The sequence below is a fragment of the Podarcis gaigeae genome (assembly GCF_964106915.1).
Source record: "Podarcis gaigeae genome assembly, chromosome: 3".
Classification (NCBI taxonomy): Eukaryota; Metazoa; Chordata; class Lepidosauria; order Squamata; family Lacertidae; genus Podarcis; species Podarcis gaigeae.
Genome location: NC_139680.1, coordinates 116,973,782 through 116,997,361, shown reverse-complemented (window position 1 = coordinate 116,997,361; position 23,580 = coordinate 116,973,782). Strand labels below are relative to the sequence as shown.

Sequence of the window (23,580 nt, the reverse complement as noted above, 5' to 3'; positions counted from 1 at the left end):
ATTGTAGCTATTGAATCGTTGGGTAATTCAGGCAGAGCTGGTTTTTCTGAAGCGCTTATGAAAAATGACTGCTTGTAGAACCTCTTATTAGTGACCGTGAAATTTCCTTTTCTTCCAACAGCCTTGAAAAATGCCAGCCATGAGGAGCTTGAGCCGAGCTGTCAAGCAGGTGCTGCAGAAACCTGGCTGTGGCTGTCAAGTTGCTGTTGTGCCGGTTAGGTGTCTTGGTTTCTCACCACGGCAAGTAGCTTCAGACGCCAGCTTTCACTCAGTGTCGTTCTCAGAATCGGACCATCCACGGGTGTTAATTACAGGTCAGTCTGCTGTTAAGCAGTACTCCACAGTTGATTTCCTCTGTTCTGTTTGTATTTCTTTGTATCAGGCCACCTGTATCGATATTCATCTGATTATATGTAAATACTGGTTTAGAGAAACACTGTGAACCATCTTGGAGCCCTTATCCCCTTGTACACATAGGCCTGTCCATTCTACCTCACTCCAGACCACTGAGAACAGGAGCATTGCTCCAAATGTAGCCCTGGAAAAAGAGGGTTAGCTTCCATCTGATTATTGTAGATGATGGATCATCTGCCACTTCTTTCTTGAACCAAAGCCCTCCTGAAATGCCAATGTTTTGTGAGGTAGTAATTTTGAGGTTTAAGGATTTAGTACGCTACAGGTCATTCTTGTGCAGGTCAAAGTCACTAAAGTAAATAACCCATCTGTAGCTTCCTTTGATGGCTTCTGTTAATTGAGTTTACAGTGGTGCCTCGCAAGATGAAAAGAATCCGTTCCGCGAGTCTCTTCGTCTTGCGGTTTTTTCGTCTTGCGAAGCAAGCCCATTAGCGCCTTAGCAGATTAGCGCTATTAGCGGCTTAGCGGATCAGCTGTTTAGCGGATCAGCTGATAAGCGGCTTAGCGGCTTGGGAAAAGGGGGGGGGGAGGAAAAAACCCCTGCAGAAACTCGCAAGACATTTTCGTCTTGCGAAGCAAGCCCATAGGAAATTCGTTTTGTGAAGCACCTCCAAAACGGAAAACCCTTTCGTCTAGCGGGTTTTCCATCTTGTGAGGCATTCGGCTTGTGGGGCACCACTGTATGTCTACAGTTCTCAGTCTCTGCAGAACATAAAGTATTTTTATTTGTGTTGTTATAAGGCATAACATTTCAGGTGCTGTAAACATTTAATCTTGTTTTGTAGGGGGACTTGGCCAACTTGGAGTAGGACTTGCTAAGCTCTTGAGGTAAGCTGTAATTTCTATTTACAACTAGAAGTTCTGGTGCCCTTTTTGAAGATACAGGTTAAGATTTCCCATGAATGATCACATTTACTTGTAGTTAGAAGGTGAAAATCAGGCACATCTCATTCACAATCCTAAAGTTGTGCCTGGGGAAGAAAAGCAGGGAGGCAATGGAGATTGCATTGTACACTGATCTGGGTTGATCACAAAACTGAATCCATATGTTGTCGGCTGATGTTTTCTGATGCAGGAGGGTTGTCGATGCTGCTATTTCAGAGTGCAGGAACTTTGGGCTAGAAGGCACATCACCTAGCAAAACTAGTTCTGTTCAAAGAGTCTTGTCCAGAACCTATCGTGCTAATTAAAATGAATTCAGAAGAGCTGTTCTGAGTCTAATCTTTCTGTCTTCTCTAGAAAACGCTTTGGAAAGAACAATGTAATCCTATCAGATATTAGGAAGCCCCCTGATAATGTCTTTCACAGTGGTAAGTGACCAGATTATGATGAGAGAGCTACACTATGATTACATTCCAGCAGCAGTGATCCTCTTTGACAAAGGATCTTGAAAACTTAGTTATATGCTATATCTCACCTTCCTGTTTCTTCCAGTTCACCTGAATTTGCTGACCTAGGCCTAAAAATAGGCATTTGGCATATTAAAATAATGGTGAATGTATTTTGAAAGAATCTTTGCCCAACAATTTTCATATTTTCCATAAAACAAAGCCAACATGTATGCAGTATAACTAGAAAGGGTTTGTGTTGATGCTAGTGCAACAGCAATTGAATTGACTCGCTTATTTCTGTGTGAACATAAATAGTAAACGAACCAAAGGACACCTGTACATTCAATGTATGCCATATCTAATCATGCTGAACAGGCAACAGTGTGATGTTCTGCTTTGAAGAGAGGCAATAGAGTTGAAAAGTGGAATGAAGAGACATCCTAATTTGTGGTGTACTCACTCATTCCACTGCTGCTTTTGGTTCACAGGGTATTGCAGTACTTCAAAACCTTGTAAATCCTGTTTGACTGTTGCCAATGGCAGGAAAAATAAATGAGTGTGTATTCCAGTGGAAAACAATGTTTTTATCATCCTTTTACCTTTCTTAAAAGCTATTGTCTGGTTCCAGCTTAGGGCATATTGTAAACCTTTATCATAGTGACCCCAGGCATGTAAGAAAATCCTGTGTGGTATTCCATGCATGCAGCTCTATATTTTAACCAACTCTTCAGTAGTTATACAAGCAGCATTGACAGACCAGCTTAGTGCTAGCTATAGATCCCTTGCATGCTTATCACAGCACACAAAAAATGAAGTAACCTGTTTAACCAAGCTTCTAGTTTTGTATACGGTGTGGTGGGAAACTTTTTCCTCATATGCCTGATACATTTTTCTCTAAATCTCGCCATGCAATTTGCCTTGTCAGTGGTATTTTCCTGGTACAGAAGGAAACTGATCAAAGCAAAAAGATCTTCCAAATGGATGCTCAAACAAAGCAAAATGCTTGCATAAAATGAGATCTGGCTCTGTGAACAGTGCATAGCTTTTCAAGAGCTGGAGATGCTGTAGTTATGTCATCCTTAGCTTTGTTGTGCATGCACTCATTTTTTTTTATATACTTTGAAGGTCTCTGGCGAAATCAGTTTTGCAGTTCTTGTGCTGTTTCAAACAGTGCCTTGGTCAACTGAAACGAGTGTCAAATTTGGCCTAGCTGCTATGCAGTAGATGTATGTATGTTTGGGGGTGACTGCCATGCACACCTGCTGATGAATATGCACAACTGATGGTGCACAACATCATGGTCAAAACATTTTTGCGCCTGTTTGTAATGGATCGTTCTGTATGTACATGAAAGGATGCACAGACATGTGTATGAAGTTCGTTACACATGCAGTGTTCTGCAGAGAACATGAGAATGGAATTCCTTGAGATTCTGTTTTCCATCAACAGGCTTTTGTCCAAAAGGCAGGTGACCCTCTCCAGTTTGTAGGTTCTTATGCTGCTTCTTACCTTCATGCTTTCACCTTCCTCCTCCTCTTAGGTCCTTTCATCTACTCTGACATTTTGGACTACAAGAACCTCCGTGAGATAGTGGTGAACAACCGGATTACGTGGCTGTTTCATTACAGCGCTTTGCTCAGCGCCGTTGGAGAAGCCAATGTCCCTTTGGCAAGATCTGTGAATATCACCGGTAGATGTCAGCTTGCTTCATATTGTTTGTTTAGCTGTTCCTGCCTCCCTCTGGGAGTGTTAATGCTTGGTTTCAAGCCTGATAACTCTGTTTGCTGTTCCCAGGATTGCACAACATTCTTGATATTGCTGCTGAGCACAGCTTGAGACTCTTTGTCCCCAGCACAATTGGAGCATTTGGACCCACGTCCCCTAGGAACCCAACTCCCGATCTCTGCATCCAGAGGCCAAGGACAATCTACGGTGTTTCCAAAGTTCATGCTGAGCTCATGGGAGAAGTAAGAGTTGCCCTTTCCTTATGCAGATGCCTCCAGCCCTCTTCAATATGTGGTGGTGGTTCCCCTTTCATGAGCATTTGTCTGTGGTGTTGTGGATGGACAGCGAATGCTGCTAAAAGTGCAGAAAGTGCTTGTTGTTGTTTAGTCGTGTCCGACTCTTCGTGACCCCATAGACCAGAGCACGCCAGGCACTCCTGTCCTCCACTGCCTCCCGCAGTTTGGTCAAACTCATGTTAGTAGCTTCAAGAACACTGTCCAACCATCTCGTCCTCTGTCGTCCTCTTCTCCTTGTGCCCTCCATCTTTCCCAACATCAGGGTCTTTTCCAGGGAGTCTTCTCTTCTTATTGGAGCCTCAGCTTCAGGATCTGTCCTTCCAGTGAGAACTCAGGGCTGATTAAGCAGAAAGTGCTTAAATGAATTTCTTGTACTTTGTTTCTGAGTTACCTGTACCAATGGCATCTTAACTCAAGAGAATTCATCAAATGCCAGTACAGTCGTACCTTGGATCTCAAACGCCTTGGCTCCCGAACAAATCAGCTCCTGAATGATCGAAACCCGGAAGTGAGTGTTCCGGTTTTCGGAAGCTGTATCTCCTCCGCGGTTTCCGATTGGCTGCAGGAGCTTCCTGCAGCCAATCGGAAGTCGCGCTTTGGTTTCCGAATGTTTGAAGTCGAAAGGACTTCTGGAACGGATTCCATTCGACTTCCAAGGTACGACTATATGAAAAGGTGGCATGCATTGTGGAACATTCCCTCTCTCCTCCCACTCCATGAAATCTGGACTGACATTCAGGCCTTTTTCCATTCTAAGAGAGGGAATGTAAACAACAAACTCCGGTATTACCAATGACACTAGCTATGTTTATGAAGGTACATGAGGCCACCACCTTGCTGAAGTTAAGCAGGTCTGGCTCTGGTTGGTTTGTGGATGGACTGCCTGCCTGAGAACCACATGTACATGCAAGTCCCGCTTTCTGGACACAGTGCGTTCCCAGGAAATGGTTCGCTAGGCAAGTGTTTGCATAGCAAGCTGACGATTTCCAATATTTCCTATGGGAACATTTCTAATCCGTGATTTGTCCAGTCTCTCTCCCTGCTCCCTCCATGGTTTCTTCCTGAAATGGCTGCAGCCAAACAGCAAAGAAGAGATAAAGGAAAAACTGATTTGTCCAATCTCCCTGCATGGTTGTTTCCCTCCCATATGGCTGCCACAATTTAGCATAACATAAACAAGTAAGAAAGTGAGAAAACTCCATCTGCTCTGATAGCTGAATCTGTGGTGTGCATAGTGAGGTTTAGGTACCAGTTCTTCACTTTGGATAATTGCTTTTTCACATTGTGAGCATTCGGAAAGTGGGACCTGCATGTACGCTGCTTTGGGTTCCTTGATGGAGGAAAGGCAGGGAAAATAATTTAATTAATTAAACAAAAATAGCTGATAGGTTGTGAAATGCTGTCATCAGCCACAATTAATTTTTCAGTTTTGAAGGTGCCACAAGACTTTGTTGCAGCAAAAGTCCCTTTTTTTGCTCCTAAAAATCAGTCTGTTTCCCTAATTTCCTCTATAAACATTTTAAGAAGCCACTAAGACCAGGTAGCTAGAGTTGCTACTATAGAAGAATTAGTAGCTAATTGTATCTTTTTTTTCCCTTGTTCAGTATTACCATTACAGGTATGGACTAGACTTCCGGTGCCTAAGATACCCTGGTATTATCTCAGCTGATTCCCAGCCTGGTGGGGGAACAACTGGTAAGGGGGCCAATGCTGCCTGGACAGATTAAGTTAGCCTATAAAATACAATAGTGATATTAAGAGGGAGGGGGGAAATGGGGGTCTTGCCTTAGATCATGGCCGAACATTTCATGTGCTGTAGGAGACGGGAACGATGGAGGGAATAGGTATCTCTCACACATAAACACTCCAGCTGTTGTTTATCATCCTTTATTTCTTTCTCTAGTGCAGGAATAGCCAGTGTGATACCTTCTGTGGATTCCAACTCCCATTGGCCCCAGCCAGCATGGTCAGTGACCAGAGATTATGGGAAGAGTAGTCCACAATATCTGGAGGTCCTTATGTTAATAATAATAATTAATAATAATGTATTCCCCTGTCCATCTGGCCAGACCTTCTCAGCCACTCTGGGTGGCTCCCAACAGAATATTCAAAACACAATAAAAGATCAAACATTAAAAACTTCCCTAAACAGGGCTGCCTTCAGATGTCTTCTAAAAGTCAGATAGTTTATTTCCTTGATCCTTGACATCTGGTGGGAGAGCTTTCCGCAGGGTGTGGGTGCCACTACCGAAAAGGCCCTTTGCCTGGTTATCCTTGCCCTAGTCAGTAACTTTACTTCTCAACTGTTAGGGGAAATGGTATGTAAGGGAAGATGAACATCAAGGAGAGAGAGGCATTCAGTAGCTCCTTCTTCGCTGTGTATGACAGAGATGGCCGTCTACTTGGATGGCTTTACAAGAGGAGTAAACAAATTCATGCAGGTGACTGCTGCCAGTGGCTACTAGCCACGATGGCTATGCTCTGCTTCTACAGTTGGAGGCAAAATGCATCCGAATATCATTTATTGGAAACGGCAGGAAGAAATAGTGCTCTTATTGCTTGGGTCCTGCTTGCCAGCTTCCCGTAGGTATCTGGCCAGCTACTGTTGTTGTTGTTTAGTCGTTTAGTCGTGTCCGACTCTTTGTGACCCCATGGACCAGAGCACGCCAGGCACTCCTGTATTCCACTGCCTCCTGCGGTTTGGTCAAACTCATGTTGGTACCTTCAAGAACACCGTCCCACCATCTCGTCCTCTGTCATCCCCTTCTCCTTGTGCCCTCCATCTTTCCCAACATCAGGGTCTTTTCCAGGGAGGCTTCTTTTCTCATGAGGTGGCCAAAGTATTGGAGCCTCAGTTTCACGATCTGTCCTTCCAGTGAGCACTCACGGCTGATTTCCTTCAGAATGGAGAGGTTTGATCTTCTTGCAGTCCATGGGACTCTCAAGAGTCTCCTCCAGCACCATAATTCAAAAGCATCCATTCTTTGGTGATCAGCCTTCTTTATGGTCCAACTCTCACTTCCATACATCACCACTGGGAAAACCATAGCTTTAACTATACGGACCTTTGTCGGCAAGGTGATGTCTCTGCTTTTTAAGATGCTGTCTAGTTTTGCCAGCTACTGTAAGATGGGCCATTGGCCTCATCCGAAAGGCTCTTTTTATATTTTTACAGCTGCATTACCAGTTAACATTGTTTAACTTTCCTCGTCTCCAGATTATGCCGTCCAAATCTTCCATGATGCGATGAAGACGGGCAAGTTCCAGTGCAACCTCAAACCCGACACCCGCCTCCCAATGATGTACATTGATGACTGCCTGAGAGCTACCTTGGAGATCATGGAAGCCCCTGCCGAAGGGCTGAGCATGAGGACATACAACATCAGTGCTTTGAGTTTTACTCCCAAGGAGCTGGTTCAAGAGGTCCAGAAGCATATTCCAGAACTTGAAGTTTCCTACAAAGTAGATGCTGTCAGACAAGCCATAGGTCAGTACTGGGCTCTGATCTTTCGCTGCAATGTGTGTTCATCTTGTTGCTGGGTCTTAAAATAGGCTAGATGTAGTTGGGTCTGGGTGTTCCTCTCGGCTCTATCCCATTGTTTCTTTTCATCATCATCATCATCATCATCATTTATTATTTATACCCCGCCCATCTGGCTGGGCTTCCCAGCCACTCTGGGCAGCTTCCAACAAATAATACAGTGGTCTGTTAAACATTAAAAGCTTCCCTAAAGAGGGATGCCTTCAGATGTCTTCTAAAAGTCTGGTAGTTGTTCTTCTCTTTGACATCTGGTGGGAGGGTGTTCCACAGGACAGGTGCCACTACTGAGAATGCCCTCTGCCTGGTTCCCTGTAACCTCACTTCTCGCAGTGAGGGAACCGCCAGAAGGCCCTCAGCGCTAGACCTCAGTCTAGCAGAATGATGGGGATGGAGACGCTCCTTCATATGAATGGCACCGGGCTTTGGGCCAAGGCATGATAGATGTAACTAGCCTTCACTAACCTGATGCCTTCCAGAACTTTTGGACTATAGCTTCCATTGGCCCCAGCCAACATGGCTGTAACCCACAACTTCTGAAGGCCGTCAGGTTGGTTAAGGCTGATCTAAGTAGTACTTAAAAGTTGTGAAGTGAAGGTGGGGGACTTGGATAGTAAGGCTGCGCCTGGAAAAACACTTTTCAGCTGGTAGACTCCTGTCAATTGGCATACAGTTGGTTTGGCAGATCCAAAGGTCTGACTTTGTAAGGCATCTTGATAACAAGAAAGGAGTCTTACAGGTGGATTATGTCGGATTTTATCCGTAGTGAGCAATGTAGGAGTCAAATCAATCAGAGGAGCATTCGTTCCTGCTAAGAAGAGTTGGTGGGTGGTGTTCTGCAGTGGTCTGGTGCTATATAGGCAACGGGGATGCTCAAATTTGCTCTTGGGAGACAGGAAAGCATTAAAATATGTACTGGGGTGTGTGGGAAGCAGAGCCTCAAAATGGTATGGCAAAAACCACTGGGTTTTATAAAATAGTAAAATGTCGTCATAAAATGCGCAACACATTCCACATTCCAGTGAAAACCTTCAGGCCCACCAGAATCTTGTCTTCTTCCCCGCACCCCAAAGGCAACATCTCTCAGTTAATGCCAGGTGAAAATTGCTTTACTTTGGGCCAAGTGGGGAAATGTGTTCATTAAAACCTAGGCAGAAGCTTTTCCTACTTCATGAAGGAGGTGACATTCAAATGAAGGGGGGGGGGGCTGTGTTCCATAGACATTTACCATCACAAACAGACCTACAAATACCTTGTATATAATATATAAATCGCAGTGAAAGAAGGAAACTCCTCCCTTTGGAAAATTATTTTTTGGTAAAGAGATGAGAGAAGATTTGTGCCTTCTCACCTCCCTTATGCTTTCCTGTTTCAAAACTTCTCCCTCCTGAAGCTGCTGTTCCTTTTAAAAGTAGAAAAGCAAACCCGGGTTTTTTGGGGTTGGGGGTTGGGGAGAGCCACTGAAGTTAATGAATTAAGCATAAAGCGAGGAGGAATTTGCTTATGACACAATCTGTTTTCTCTCCCCCCCCCCCCCGCTCCCGTGCTATAGCTGACAGTTGGCCGATGATTTTTGACGACAGCAATGCCCGCCAAGATTGGGGATGGAAACACGATTATGATCTACCAGACCTGGTGAACACCATGTTCACCTTCCTCGACTCGGCCCGTTCCATTTCCAGGGTTGCCCAGGTCAACTAACTCTCCAGGTGCCATGCAGCCTCAAGTGATCAGCTGGCAGGACCTGGGCAGAGCCATACTGAGTGTTCATCTGATTTGAAGTCTTGAAGCAGCACAGCACCAGAATACCATCTTCTAGGAAGGCTTGCTCATATCTCCGTTCATCTTTCTTCCTGTTTGCCCCTCATCTCCTGTGCACCCACATAGATAATTTCAAAAGCACTTCTGGGCGCTGTGTAGCTCCTGGGTTTCACAGAAAAACATCATTCCTGTCTCATAATGTGCAACTTGTTTGCCTCAGGCTCCAACAAATGTTCACAGGGACAGTCTCCTATCTCCTATCCCTCTAGAGTATCTCTTCCATATGATAAAATATTTGACTGGATAATATTCTGTGGAATTGTATTCACATAGAGATATTACAGGCTCTCACTGTCCGCACTTTCTGGAAATAATTGGGGATATTTCTATTCTGATAGGCTTTCCCACCTGGATAAATGAGTCTTTACTTTGTCCTGTTTTCACCTTGTTTTAAATGTGTTTGCGTTCTTGACTTTTAAATTATTTTATGCGCACATCTCCTTGAGACCTTATTCCAGGTTGCAGTTGATACATTGATTGAGGGTGTTGAGGATGACATGTACAGTGTGGTCTTAACCCTGAAGCTGCTACTTTAATGGGAATAGACAGTGGGTGATCATTATGGGGAGAATGGACTCAATCTATGGGGTGAACAGGTCATCTGTGGGGCTCACCTTAAGCACACATTGCCGGTCAGCTGAGCGTCCAGTTGTGTTGATCATGGGATGCAATCTTAAACATTAGATCCATCTGCCCTTGCAAAATAAAGAACAATGTTAATTCACTTCATCTTTTGGATAACATGGCTGCGGGTATAGGATGGTATACAGATTTAAGTGGTAGTAATAATAATAATGGCTGATGCCAACTCCAGGTGTTCTAGGCTGATGCAGATTATCTTGACCGTTTAGAGGGATTAAAATTTCCTTGAGAGTTAGAAATATAGTTATATTAGCATCTTTCACTTGACAATCCTTTTGGACCATGTCTGTAGGCTTGATATTTTAGACACTCAAAATATGGGGTGGGGAGAAGCTGGCATGGGAGAGGCATTTTTAACTGAGCTGGATCACACAGATGTGTTTGGCCTGATCCAGTAGGCTTCCTGCATTCAGCATCTTCATATAAGAAGTACATAATGGGCTGTCTACTGCAACCCCCCTCTCCCTTTCTCAGTTAGGTACCAGGATGCACTTCTTTCATTCGTTTCTTACCCAAAGTACGTTCATCTGAAAAAAACTATGTGTTGCCATGTTCAGATTTTGCCCGTAATATTTACAGTTCCAAGAGAAATTTGAACTTCTGGTCAATTATTTGTTGCCAAACAGTTCAAACTTTAAAAGATTTGGCCCAGTGGGTCTTACAAAGTTGAACTTGATCAAATACATTTCTCGTTTTGCTTTCTCCATTTCCTTTAACTACGTTCAATGAACAATATAAATAAGAAGCAGTAATTCACGAGCAAAATGTTTCCCAGTGTCCTTTATCCTGTGATGGTGAGAGGTGAATAAGAGGAGGTGTCTATGTTAAGATTTGGGCTGTAGAGGCAGTTACTATTCATATGACGACACATTTAAGAGGGTTCTGTCATTTGGGTTTTGCCCCCATGTGCAGTGCAACTAAATCCTGTTGGTTTACAGCCTGATGTATTTAGTTGGAAGTAAGCAAACCACCTCATTTTGCATCTTTCCAAGTTCTGCAGTTTTGTTTCAACAAAAATAAATTCCTGTTTCTCAGAAGAGCTTTGCTACTTGGCTTCTGTATCACTCATGTGCCAGTTTTTAGGATTTTGTCTTCTCTCTCCACCGGCCCCCCCCCCCCATCTATTGTAAGACATCAATAATGGTTACTTGAATAAAATCCTAAATGCAAAGGTGACTGTGTTTGCTTCTATTTACCCTGCAACCCAGATGTTAACTAGAGTCACCTGCTACCAGTGTTGTCTGCATTATTTAATTTCTATAGCTGCCCATAGGTGAATATTCTCATAAGAAGAGCAACACTAAGTTACAATATATTGAAATCAAAACAGGAATAACTTCCTGAAAGGAAGAGCTGCTCAACATGGGGTGGACTCCCTCTGAAGGTACTGGACTCTACTTCATTTGAAGCTTTTAAACAGGTTGGATGGCGATCTGTCAGGGGCCCTTCAGCTGTGATTGCAGGGGGTCAGACTAGCTGACCCTGGGCATCCCTTGCATCACATCTAGGATATTCATGACTACAGACTTTACATATTGATCCACAGCAAATCCAGTGTGTGGCTGCCTGCTGGGAAAGGCTTACCTGGGTCAGGTGTTCAGGCAGAGTAATAATAATTTATTATTTATACCCCGCCCATCTGGCTGGGTTTCCCCAGCCACTCTGGGCAGCTCCCAACAGAATACAGTGGTACCTCTGGTTGCGAATGGGATCCATTCCGGAGGCCCGTTCGCAACATGAAAAGAGCACAACCTGCAGCGGCAAGTCTGTGCATGCACGGGTTGCGATTTGCTGCTTCTGCGCAAGCGCGTGATGCCATTTTGCATTCTGCATGCACGAGCGGCGAAACCCGGAAGTAACCCTTTCCAGTACTTCCGTGTTGCCGCGGGACGTAACCTGAAAGAACGTAATATGAAGCAAACGTAACATGAGGTATGACTGTATTAAAATCACGATAAAATGTCAAACATTAAAAACTTCTCTAAACACTGCTGCCTTCGGATGTCTTCTAAAAGTCAGTTGTTTATCTCCTTGACACCTGATGGGAAGGCGTTCCACAGGGCGGAAGCTACTACCAAGAAGGCCCTCTGCTTGGTTCCCTATCACCTCGCTTCTCACAGGCAGGGAACCACCAGAAGGCCCTCGGAGCTGGACCTCAGTATCTGGGCTGAATGATGGGGATGGAGACGCTCCTTCAGGTATACTGGGCCAAGGCCGTTTAGGGCTTTAAAGGTCAGCACCAACACTTTGCATTTTGTCAGCAGCAGAATGAATTATATTTGTATATCACACTTTAACTTGTGCTCAGAAACGTACTGGAAGTGCATTCCATGCTCCCATACTATATATAAGGTCTCTACACTTGAGTTCTCATTTGAAACATTCCTATTTTTGTAGTTTTTTTATAGTCCTTCATCTGTAATTTTAGGGAAACAACAAAAGGAACAGCACTTTAAAGGCTAAAAGGTTTGGTGCAGTTGCATCATTTGTGGTAATTCACCAAGGTTTAGGTGGTAATACAGTTGGTAGCCTTTAGAGTAAGATAAAGCTAAAGGGACCCCTGACCATTAGGTCCAGTCGTGAACGACTCTGGGGTTGCGGCGCTCATCTCGCTTTATTGGCCGAGGGAGCCTGCGTACAGCTTCCGGGTCATGTGGCCAGCATGACTAAGCTGCTTCTGGCGAACCAGAGCAGCGCACGGAAACGCCGTTTACCTTCCCGCCAGAGTGGTACCTATTTATCTACTTGCACTTTGACATGCTTTTGAACTGCTGGGTTGGCAGGAGCAGGGACCGAGCAACGGGAGCTCACCCCGTCACGGGGATTCAAACCACTGGCCTTCTGATCAGCAAGTCCTAGGCTCTGTGGTTTAACCCACAGCGCCACCCGCGTCCCTTTTTAACATGGTACCAGGAGTAATTTACCCAATATTATAAGTTGAGCTTGTGGCAGAAAGGGGGAATTTTAAGTTAGCTTTCTAGATCTGGGAGGCTGACGTAGATATGAAAAGAAATTGTGAGCCCCAGAAATAAATGACATGAGCATGCGCAGAGTGCACCTGTCTGACCAAATCTCAGTATCTATTAGGATGATACCACAACATCCATGGCTGGCCAAAAAAGAAATAGCTTTGAGGATGTCGTTGAGGATCTCACCCCCAGTACTGTTCTGGGGGTTCCCTGACCCTCCAGAGCAGATTTGGGGGGGGGCTAGGCCAGAGGGAAGCCCTAGTGTGCTAGCAGCAGTCCTTGTGCTGGTTTTTGCTGCTGGAATGTGGTAGCTGAATCTGGCCCATCAAAATTAATGGACACTACCATTGTAATTGATTTCAGTGGGTCTGCTCTGAGTAACAGCTAGTTGAACACCACCCTTTGTGGCTAGCCAATAAATTTCTTTCCAAGTAAGTCAGACAAGAATATCTCTTGTTGGTTGTATAGTCTGGATAAGAGCAGCGCAACAGGGTCAGGCTGAAAGTCCATCTAAACCAATTTTCTGATACCCAGTGTGATCAGCCATTCCTGAAGCCGCAAGATGGTTTCCTTTCCAAATGAGTATTGCGTTGCTATGGAGCTGTGTGACCGTTGGTGGCGGCGAGACATTGGTTTGCTCAGAATTCCAGTCTCGTAGTTGCGTCATCAGTTCAGAAGAACTGGAGTCTGAGAAAGTTTCTGTGTCCAGAGTTTGGGAACGACGAAAGCCAGGTGGTTTCTGGTAAGTTCTTCTTATGCAGGACTGGTGTTTTCTAATAGGTGAAAACATGCCAAGGATGTTCAGTGACACTATTCATTAAGGACCAGGGATGTGGAGAAAACTGCAAGATACATCTTTCATCTGTATCTGTAGCATTTGGAAGCAGCCCAATCTGTTAAGGATCTGCCTTGTGTAACTCCAGTTCATTATTCAGATCTGAATCTGTTCAACCCAAAACTCTGTTTTGACCACCTTGACTACAACGGGGAATCTAAAAATGGCTATATATTTCCCCCTCTTTTTACATAAGTGGGTGAAATTTGCAGGCAAAGAGTGGATCAAGATTGCCAAATTTGAGGCAGAATCCAAGAGAGTTTGGTTAAGTAACTTTTGGTTTTTATTTTTTAAAAAAACAGGAATGTTTTTATTTTCTGCCAGAATGGGCCGCCACTTCTGAGGGGATACCGCAGAAACCGATAGTTTTGGGAAGGCCAAATCTAGGGAAGTCCTTTTTAAAATGAGATCTTTAAAACACGGTGCTTAAAATATGAACTGAACTGAATTTCCCCCTGTCCCTTATAGGTACACTGTGCCTATGTCCCAAGTCACTTTTTACCACCTTAAAACTGGAGGCACACATTCCTCATCCACCCAATGAGGGTAACTCCAAAAGCAGGTTTTAACAAAATCATTAGGTTAATGTGCACCTTGGGACCAAAGGAGTTTGCAAGGAACATAGCCAGTATTGTGCGATCTTTTCTATGTTTAGACAATGGCAGACAACCTTTTGCAGGAGAGCATTTACCAGCTGCAGAGAGACTGGGACTGGTGAGTGTGCACCCTTTCTGATGCGCGTGTTATTGAGCAGGGGATACGATATAAAGGTGGGTTCTAGACCTTTGAGCAGTGGAATTGGCCGTGCATGATACTGTTTGCAGGTGTGCCTGTTGCACAGATGCTCCAAATCCCCCTGTTGATACTCCGATGGACTTATTTGTAACTCATCTATTTTGGCAGCTTCTCTCTTGCTGCTTCCTTCTGCTAGGGACAGTCCCTATTGGCTAGTTCCCGATAAGTCACAAAATTTAATTTTGTGTTATGGGGAGATTGGGGGCTCTCAGTGCCAACCAATTGTATGCCCCACGGAGGACCTTAAGGTCCATAAATAGCAACACCCTAGTGGTCCTGGGCCCTAAAGAAGTTAGATTAGCTTCAACCAGAGCCAGGTCTTTTTCAACACTGGCGAAACACTCTGTCTCATGAGGCCAGGGCCCTGCAGGATCTGATTTCTTTCTGCAGGGCCTGTAAGACAGAGTTGTTACGCCTGGCTTGGAGCCAATTTGATTCCCTCCCCCTCTTTCTTTTTCCTTCTCCTGTGATGAGGCTGCATTTTAACATTTTAATGTTTCAATATTTTAATGTTGTATTTTAATCTTGTTTTTAAGTTGTTTTTATTATTGCTTGTTAGCCGCCCTGAGCCCGGTCTTGACTGGGGAGGGCGGGGTATAAATAAAAATTATTATTATTATTATTATTATTATTATTATTATTATTATTATTATATTAGTATTATTATTAATTGTGTGCAGGATATGTGTGTACAATCACCCTTAACTCTACCAGTTTAAGTCTAGCTTTAAAGGCCAGCTGAATCAATAGAACTTCAGAGACATACACCAGAGCCATTCTCAAAATGCAGAAATAATCCTGTGCTGTTCTCCTTAACATGAATTCCTGTGGGGAAAAGAGCACAGGGAGCCTTTCTAATGTTTTGAGGAAAGCAATTAGACTCTGGTCCATCACATGCAGAAACGAGTGGCCTGCATGGGGATTCACAACTGGGCCTTATTTATTTATTTTGAATATTTATTGAATTTCATAATAATTAATGATACAAATCTCATTCATCATGTTATTTACAATTATTCTCCCCCCTCCTTTCGACTTCTCTCAACTCTGTTGAGTTATTTAGTTTTATCTATCGTATCCTGCTTTTCCTACACAAAAATAAAATCCATTTTCATTTCTCTGAAATATCTGTTACTCAAATGAAATTGTGAAAGTTTATTCAAATCTTGCCAGTGAATCCAGTCCATTCTGCAAATAAACTATAAATGGTTCCCAGACTCTTTTGAAGTCCTTTGTCCTTCTCTCGTAGATTGTCTCTTAGCTTAGCCAAAAGCTAAGTTGATGTTGAAGAATCATTGCTTCGACACTGGTGATCTTTGCTTCTTCCAGTACACTGGCATTAGTTCGCCTGTCTTCCCAAGTGATGTGTAATTTTTTTGGAGACACCGTTGATGGAATCTTTCAAGGAGTTGGGGATGGTGTATATAAGTTTAAAAATGGCATTTAAAATCCTTGTGTATGAGGGTCCTAACATCCCTTTTTCATTCTTATCTTCCCTTCTCCAGTCAGCTATTTGAAAAAATGGAAAGTACGGTGAGTAGAGAAATCTCTTGGTGTCTGACCTGGGATGCAGGGAATTGTTTGAATTGTGAATTGTTGTGATAAGAACAGGTGGGAGGGAATGCCCAAACTGGAGGGAGATGGGGGGACAGGATCTTAGCTTCATTTGCCAGGCCTTAGGGGCTCCTTGCGATCTCACCAACCTTAGACACTCAAGGCAACCTTCTCTGTTTCTTCTCCTTTCACCCCAGAACTGGCCCTACTAAACCTCTTCCAAGATGACAAAAGTAATGTTTTCTTGTACGCGACAACAGCAGCGAGAATGTTGATAGCCAATAATTGGAAAGGAAATTATGTTTCAACCAAAGAAGAATGGTTGAATAAATTATGCGATTAATACTTGGAATTAGCAAAGTTGACTGATTTGATAAGACAAAAACCGAAAAATATAATCCAGAAACAATCGAAATGTTTAAATGACTATTTATGTAGACAAGGATTAAATGTAAGGTATTGGTTGTGTATAGAATAGATTTATGAAAGATTTAGAAAACATTGATTAGAATATTTGTTTGAGATTGAATGGGAAAAATACGGAATAACAGATACAATCTTGCTTAAAATGTATATAGGAAGTTCAGTGTAAGCAATGGAAGTCAATCAATGAAATTTTATTATTATTTTCATATTGAGATATTTGTAGAATAAACTTGGAAGAAAATCTTCCAACTTTTCTTCTTTTCTCTTTATTTTTTCTTTTCTTCTTTTCTCTTTTGTTACCTTTTCAAATATATGTGCTTATTTTATATATATGTGTATGTATTTGCAATATTTTGCTTATATTTTGTAACAATTATGTTAAATAGTTTTTTTCTTAAAAAACCCAACATCTTCCAAGATAATAATGCCCTCTCTCATCACAAAGAGCTCATAACCCACTTACTCTCAGTAGCCCGAAACACTATAGCCAGACACTGGAGAGACCTGTCAGGAGTAAGCATGGGCCAATGGTACCAAATAGTATGGGAAATAACCTTATTAGAAAAAAACTAACCAATAAACTGAAACTGACATGGGGACATATGGAAGAAGATGCCTTCACCCCCTTTATCACATAGCCCAACAAGACAACGACAAGAATCTGCCAACAGCATACAAATCAATCTGGCTAACCTGATACAAAAACACCCACCCGCCACACTCACACATGAAAACAAAGTTTCTTCTCCTTTCTAAATCAATATTCTGTTTCCTGGTAGCCACTTTTCGCGGGGGTGAAATAGGGGAGGAATCCTATACTTTAGTCATGTGAGATAGATGACTGTGGCTTTCAAAATGGTAAACTGCGCTGGGGGGAAAAATACCGTATTTTTTGCTCTATAAGACACACCAGACCACAAGACGCACCTAGTTTTTGGAGGAGGAAAAGAAGAAAAAAAATATTCTGAATCCCAGAAGCCAGAACAGCAAGAGGGATCGCTGTGCAGCGAAAGCAACAATCCCTCTTGCTGTTCTGGCTTCTGGGATAGCTGCACAGCCTGCATTCGCTCCATAAGACGCACACACATTTCCCCTTACTTTTTAGGAGGGAAAAACTGAGTCTTATAGCGCAAAACCCACTCTCAGGTTTCTAGCTCTCCTTCATCTCCTGTTTAGGCTACAATTTGCTTCTAAAAAGCATTACAGATATAGAATGCTGAATCATGCAGAGTGCATCTTCTAAGGGTTGGGTGTTTTGTGGGTTTTGGTTTTTTTTTTTGCAATTTTGACTGCTGAATAATATATTTCTTACGAATCTAGGATTGATGGTGACTTACTCATGTGGCTAATTCTCCCTCTCTCCCCGCCGCTGCCTCCTCCAAATCCAGTTGCTTGAATTCACCCATTTGAAGGTTGAAATGGAAAATGCTCCACCAACTTTCCAGGCAAGTGTCTTGCCCTTTCTGGGGATATTTTAAAAAGATATATTTTGAAATGCAGAAAGATGACTTAATAGCTGCAACCTCTTGCCCGCCTCCACCTGGACAAATCTTAGAATCATCTAGTCCAGCCCCCTTCAATGCAGGAACCTCAGCTAAAGCATCCATGATAGATGGCCACCCAACCTCTGCTTGAAATCTTCCAAGGAAGGAGAGTCCACCACCTCCCGAGGAAGCCCATTCCACTGCTAAACAGCTCTTACCCTCAGAAAGTTTTTTCGTGTGTTTAGTTGGACTCTCCTTTCTTGTAACTTGAAACCGTTGGTCTGAGTCCTATCCTCAAATGCAGGAGAAAACAAGCTTGTTCCATCTTCCATGGGACAGCCATTGAGATTTTTGAAGATGGCTATCACATCTCCACTCAGTCTCCTCTTTTCCAGGCTAAACATACCCAACTCCTCCAACTGATCCTCATAGGTCTTGGTTTCCAGGTCTCTTTTAACTTCCAGGCATCTTTTAACAGTTTCCAAGAATAATTCAAAGTGTTGGTCCTGATCTTTAAAGCCCTAAATGGCCTTCAACCCAGTATACCTGAAGGAGCGTCTCCATCTCCAGTGTTCAGTTTCGGCACTGAGGTCCAGCTCCGAGGGCCTTCTGGCGCTTCCCTCCCTGCAAGAAGCCACAGGGAACCAGACAGGGGGTCTCCTTGGTAGTGGTGCCCGTTCTGCGGAACGCCCTCCCATCAGATGTCAATGAAATAAGCAACTATCTGACATCTGAAGGCAGCCCTGTTTAGGGAAGTTTTTAATGTTTAATGCTGTATTGTGTTTTTAATATTCTGTTGGGAACCCCCCAGAGTGGCTGGGGAAACCCAGCCAGATGGGTGGGGTATAAATAAATTAATATCATTATCATTATTCGCTAGTCAGGCCCAGACACACTTTACCAGGGTCGCCAAGGTGCTGCCAATATCCCTTTTGGCCTCCATAAAAGGTCTCACTGAATACCCCCTCAAAAATCCACAGTGCCTGAGAGACTGTTTGCTCTTCCCATTCAGTTCCTGTTTACACTGACTTGGCATCTCTTACACCAGGCCTAGGCAAACTTGGCCCTCCAGATGTTTCGGGACTACAACTCCCGTCATCCCTGACCATGCTCCTGTTAGCTAGACGATGATGGGAGTTGTAGTCCCAAAACATCTGGAGGGCCGAGTTTGCCTATGCCTGTCTTACACTGAACACCCCCCCTTCCAAGTCCCCACATTTTCTTTGAATCCAGGATTGGACATCCATGTTCTTCTTGTGAACAGAGGAGGGGTACAAAGGGCTTCTCCCCGTTAGCAAGTCCAGCAGGGGCTGATTGCAGGGAAACCCAGCTAGATGAGCAGGGTATAAATAAATGACTACTACTACTAAGGGATGCGGGTGGCGCTGTGGGTTAAACCACAGAGACTAGGGCTTGCCGATCAGAAGGTTGGCGGTTTGAATCCCTGCCAACCTAGCAGTTCGAAAGCATGTCAAAGAAGTGCAAGTAGATAAATAGGTACCGCTCCAGCGGGAAGGTAAACGGCGTTTCCATGTGCTGCTCTGGTTTGCCAGAAGCGGCTTAGTCATGCTGGCCACATGACCCGGAAGCTGCACGCCGGCTCCCTTGGCCAATAAAGCGAGATGAGCGCCGCAACCCCAGAGTCATCCGTGACTGGACCTAATGGTCAGGGGTCCCTTTACCTTTACCTTTACTACTACTACTATTATTATTTATTATGTGTTATAGCATGTACTCATGGTATCCGTGTCAGGACTGTCCCCCACAATGCTTTCACAAAATTTCACAGCTATCCAGCACACAAAGTTTACCAAACCCCTGCTCTGGGAGTTGAATTTGGTGGTGCGGAGGAATAAAGCCTACAGACACTAGGTGTCATGTGTCAAACAGGAAAGCAGGCAGTGCAGTATTTGCCATGAAAGATGCTTGGTTTTGGATTTTTCTCCCCTAGAACCTTCAAGGTGCTGGACCTGAGGAAGGAGCTGTGGAAGATAGAGAGGCAAAAGGCAACCGAGACAGTTGAGTGGACACTGAACGCTGCCTTTCTTTTATCAGAGCAGGGAATCAAGGGCTCTCAGCGATGCCTTAGCAAGTGCAGGCGGTTGTTTTCTTGAAATTTAAATTAGTTGTGGCAGGTTGCTATTAAATGGAGTGCTTTTGTTGTGTTTCCATTGTGCTGCCTTTCCTTAAAAAAAAATGTGTGTATTGCAGAATCCCGACCCTGGGGCTGGTATCTTGAGACAGGTGTCCAAAGCATCAATTCTCTGGCGATCAGCCTTCTTTATGGTCCAGCTCTCACTTCCATACATCACTACTGGGAAAACCATAGCTTTAACTATACAGACCTTTGTTGGCAAGGACAAGGCAGTGATCCATGGAGGAGAAGCCAGGTGTACCTCATCTTATATTTGTACAGCTAGTTCTTCCTGCCTAAGTGCAGAACCTTACATTTGTCCCTATTGAAATTCATTTCGTTAGCTTGCGCCAAGTTCTCCAGTCTGAGGTCATATTGAATCCGGATTCTGCCTTCATTAGCGACCCCTCCCAGTTTGTTGCCATCTGCAAATCTGATGAGCATCACCTCAATTCCTTCATCCAAATTATTTATAAAGACTTTGAACAACCAGGACAGGGCCCAGGACAGAACACTGTGGGACTGGTTTAGAATGATCTCTGAGGCCACTCCTTTTGACAGCAGCTGCCAGAATCAGATTCTCTGCACCTTTCTGCAAGAGAGACTTTCTGGGCGCGTGCAGATCACAGAATCACACAGGGGCCATCTAGTCCAACCCCCTGAAATACAGGAATCTTTCACCCAACATGGGAATCGAACCCACAACCCTGAGATTGAGTCTCATGCTTTATTGAGTGAGATGAGTGCTGCTGCTACCAATTTAATGCTTCTGCAGATGCTACAAACCATACTGTTGCAAACTATTGAAATGTCACAAACCATATAAATGCCATGCTAATACTGTATACACATAGAACTTGTGGTAAACTTTTGTGAACAGGTGAGGAGCTGGGGGCTGATGCTGGATGTGGGCCTACTTTTTGATGGGCAGGTGGGGGAGTTAGCAAAGAACAGAAACCAAAAGGAACCCAGAAGAACAGGAATCCACAGTGCAGACAACTTTCCCAGAAAGCATCCGTTTCTTGGAAACAGGAACCTTGTGTGATTTGTTTTTTCCAGTTGAAGGTTGAAAGAGAGGCATAGCAGTTTTAATGTTGAAAGAGAAAGCAAAGAATCAGAGCTATCTTGTTTGTTTAGCTATTAGGATCTGCAATTGCTTCATCAAACACCATGCTGGTATTTGATTGCCTCAAAAGAGACAGGAAATATCCAAGTACCCGTAAATGTACAACTTGAGCAACCGGAAGAAAAAACCTGGATACAAGAACTGAAAACAAAACTTCTAATAGATTTGAAATTTGAGCTCCTTACACTATGTTGGGCCCTTAAAGAAAGCTAAGACTTCATGCATGGTAGTAGAGGTCCAAGAGCATTTTGCCATGCATGGCTTTCTAAATATTCTTCCTGGTTAGCATATTCTGCTGCTTTGAAAAACGGTCTTGTATATTGTTACTGCATCCCATCCGACTCTGCAATTCTATAAGTCTATGAAAATGCAGTAGGCATTGTGATGATAGGTGTCAGTCTGAACTTTATGCATGGTTTATTTCTAAGGATTGTGGCCTTAGAACAGCTGGCATAAGTTCAATATAAAATATTCCCCTCGGGAACTATCTGTGACCTGGGTACATGCTCCAATCGCATACATGACCTAGATGGAGCAGAGTATATTTGCAGAAAAGATTGGAGCACCAATTGGTTTATTTGCCAACAGAGCTGGTTTATTAACCTCCAGGAAGCAAAAACCATAAAATACAGAACAAATATCCAGCCCTGAATCAAATTAACTCTGTACAAAACTTGGCAAAACATGAAAAAGGCCCAGCATGTTCTTAGAGGTCTTTAGCAAGCCACAAAATATCAGCATTGCAGGTCCCTGTCTGGTTTCACTGGGAACAGCAGACCCTATTTTCCAGGGACAATCCCGGATCTACAGAAGCCGTTCCTGTTTCTGATTTGATCCCAGAATATCCCGCTATTCCTTAGGACATCCCTATTTTCATAGGAGAAATTTTGGAGGGTATAAAAGACCCTGATGTTGGAAAAGATGGAGAGCACAAGGAGAAAGGGACGGCAGAGGACGAGACGGTGGGACAGTGTTCTCGAAGTTACCAGCATGAGTTTGACCAAACTGCGGGAGGCAGTGGAAGACAGGAGTGCCTGGTGTGCTCTGGTCCACGGGGTCACGAAGAGTCGGACACAATGAAACGACTAAACAACAACAATCTTCATCAGAGAAATTATTTAGGGTATGGAACAGTCTTCCAATGTACTGATGCCTCTACCCCTAAAAGACTTCATTTGCTTTTCTTCAGGCACAAGACCATTGTGGTGTAGTGGTTAAGAGCAGTAGATTTGTAATCTGGGGAACGAGGTTCAAGTCTCTGCTCCTCCACCTGCAGCTGCTGGGTGACCTTGGGCTAGTCACACTTCTCTGAAGTCTCTCAGCCTCACTCACCTCACAGAGTGTTTGTTGTGGGTGAGGAAGGGAAAGGAGAATGTTAGCCGCTTTGAGACTCCTTTGGGTAGTGGTAAAGCGGGATATGAAATCCAAACTCTTCTTCTTCTTCCCATCTCTCCAGCTTTTGTATCCTTCCAGTGCATAACTTCCCTCTCCTCCAACTCTCCTTCCCAGTCCAGGCTGTTTTTCACCAATAGCTCAGCTGATGCAGCTCACACCCCTGCCTGGGCTGGATTTCCCTGGCAGGGCTGGGTTTCTGGGACTCAGATTACACCAGTTCCTGACAGATGGTGAAGAGGTCAGGGGCACAGCTGCATGGCAGGTCAAGCTAGTAAATAACCACCCCAGAAGTGTCTGCTTGACAGGCCACGCTCTGTGTCTTTGCAGGCAGCCCCTGCTCAGGTCATGCAACAGTCATGGCTCTTCTCCTTGCCAGCTTGAATATATCGCGTCTGGGTTTCTCCCTGCTTCTTTAGAAAGAATGCCTCCACAAAGTCCTGAGCAAGGCGGGGCCGCTGGCCCACCCAAAACCACACTGGCCTAACCGGAATCAGAGATAAGAAGTTTGGGCATGCAGCCAGAACTGGAGGGTGCAAGGCCAGGGAAAAGCACTGAGCTGAGCTGCCGATTGTGCCTTCGAATACCCAAGAGAAATAGAAAATTATGCACATCATGGAAACAGTGGTGGATCTGCATTTTTTAGGTTCTGAAGCCTGAACTGTCACAGACCCTCCAAGTGTCCCAGAATCAGTGCCGGATTTACGTATAAGCTAAACAAGCTATAGCTTAGGACCCCACTCTCTTGGGGCCCCCCCAAAAAAATGTAAAGGAAAAAAAACACCTGGATGTACATTACCAAAATACAGTGGTACCTTGGGTTACATATGCTTCAGGTTACCGACTCCGCAAACCAAGAAATAGTGCTTCAGGTTAAGAACTTTGCTTCAGGATGAGAACAGAAATCGTGTTCACGCGGCGCAGCGGCAGCAGGAGGCCCCATTAGCTAAAGTGGTACTTCAGGTTAAGAACGGTTTCAGGTTAAGAACGGACCTCCGGAACGTATTAAGTACTTCACCCGAGGTACCACTGTATAAGATAAAAAACAAATAAAATAAAACCTACATACAGCAACAGTGTTTTGCGTTGCGTTGGCTC

General features: G+C 44.0%; 1 protein-coding gene and 1 long non-coding RNA gene across 6 annotated transcripts in view; both read left to right on the top strand.

The window, feature by feature from the left end:
- Nucleotides 1-10,938, top strand: part of LOC310841933 (L-threonine 3-dehydrogenase, mitochondrial-like) — a 138,365-nt gene extending 127,427 nt beyond the window's left edge. For all 5 annotated transcript variants that reach the window (XM_083733684.1, XM_083733685.1, XM_083733682.1 and 2 more), the window contains exons 2-9: nucleotides 122-314; nucleotides 1,200-1,242; nucleotides 1,654-1,724; nucleotides 3,286-3,435; nucleotides 3,540-3,712; nucleotides 5,371-5,461; nucleotides 6,984-7,253; nucleotides 8,857-10,938. In XM_083733684.1, coding sequence (XP_083589810.1) covers nucleotides 131-314; nucleotides 1,200-1,242; nucleotides 1,654-1,724; nucleotides 3,286-3,435; nucleotides 3,540-3,712; nucleotides 5,371-5,461; nucleotides 6,984-7,253; nucleotides 8,857-9,005 — 1,131 coding nt within the window. In that variant the 5' untranslated portion in view covers nucleotides 122-130 and the 3' untranslated portion in view covers nucleotides 9,006-10,938. The remainder of the gene's footprint in view (nucleotides 1-121; nucleotides 315-1,199; nucleotides 1,243-1,653; nucleotides 1,725-3,285; nucleotides 3,436-3,539; nucleotides 3,713-5,370; nucleotides 5,462-6,983; nucleotides 7,254-8,856) is intronic.
- Nucleotides 10,939-13,361: 2,423 nt separating this feature from the next.
- LOC310842071 lies at nucleotides 13,362-18,256 on the top strand. The gene is made up of 4 exons (XR_014562817.1): nucleotides 13,362-13,478; nucleotides 14,227-14,285; nucleotides 15,872-15,899; nucleotides 17,735-18,256. It is a non-coding gene; the product is annotated as an uncharacterized lncRNA (long non-coding RNA).
- Nucleotides 18,257-23,580: the final 5,324 nt, after the last annotated feature.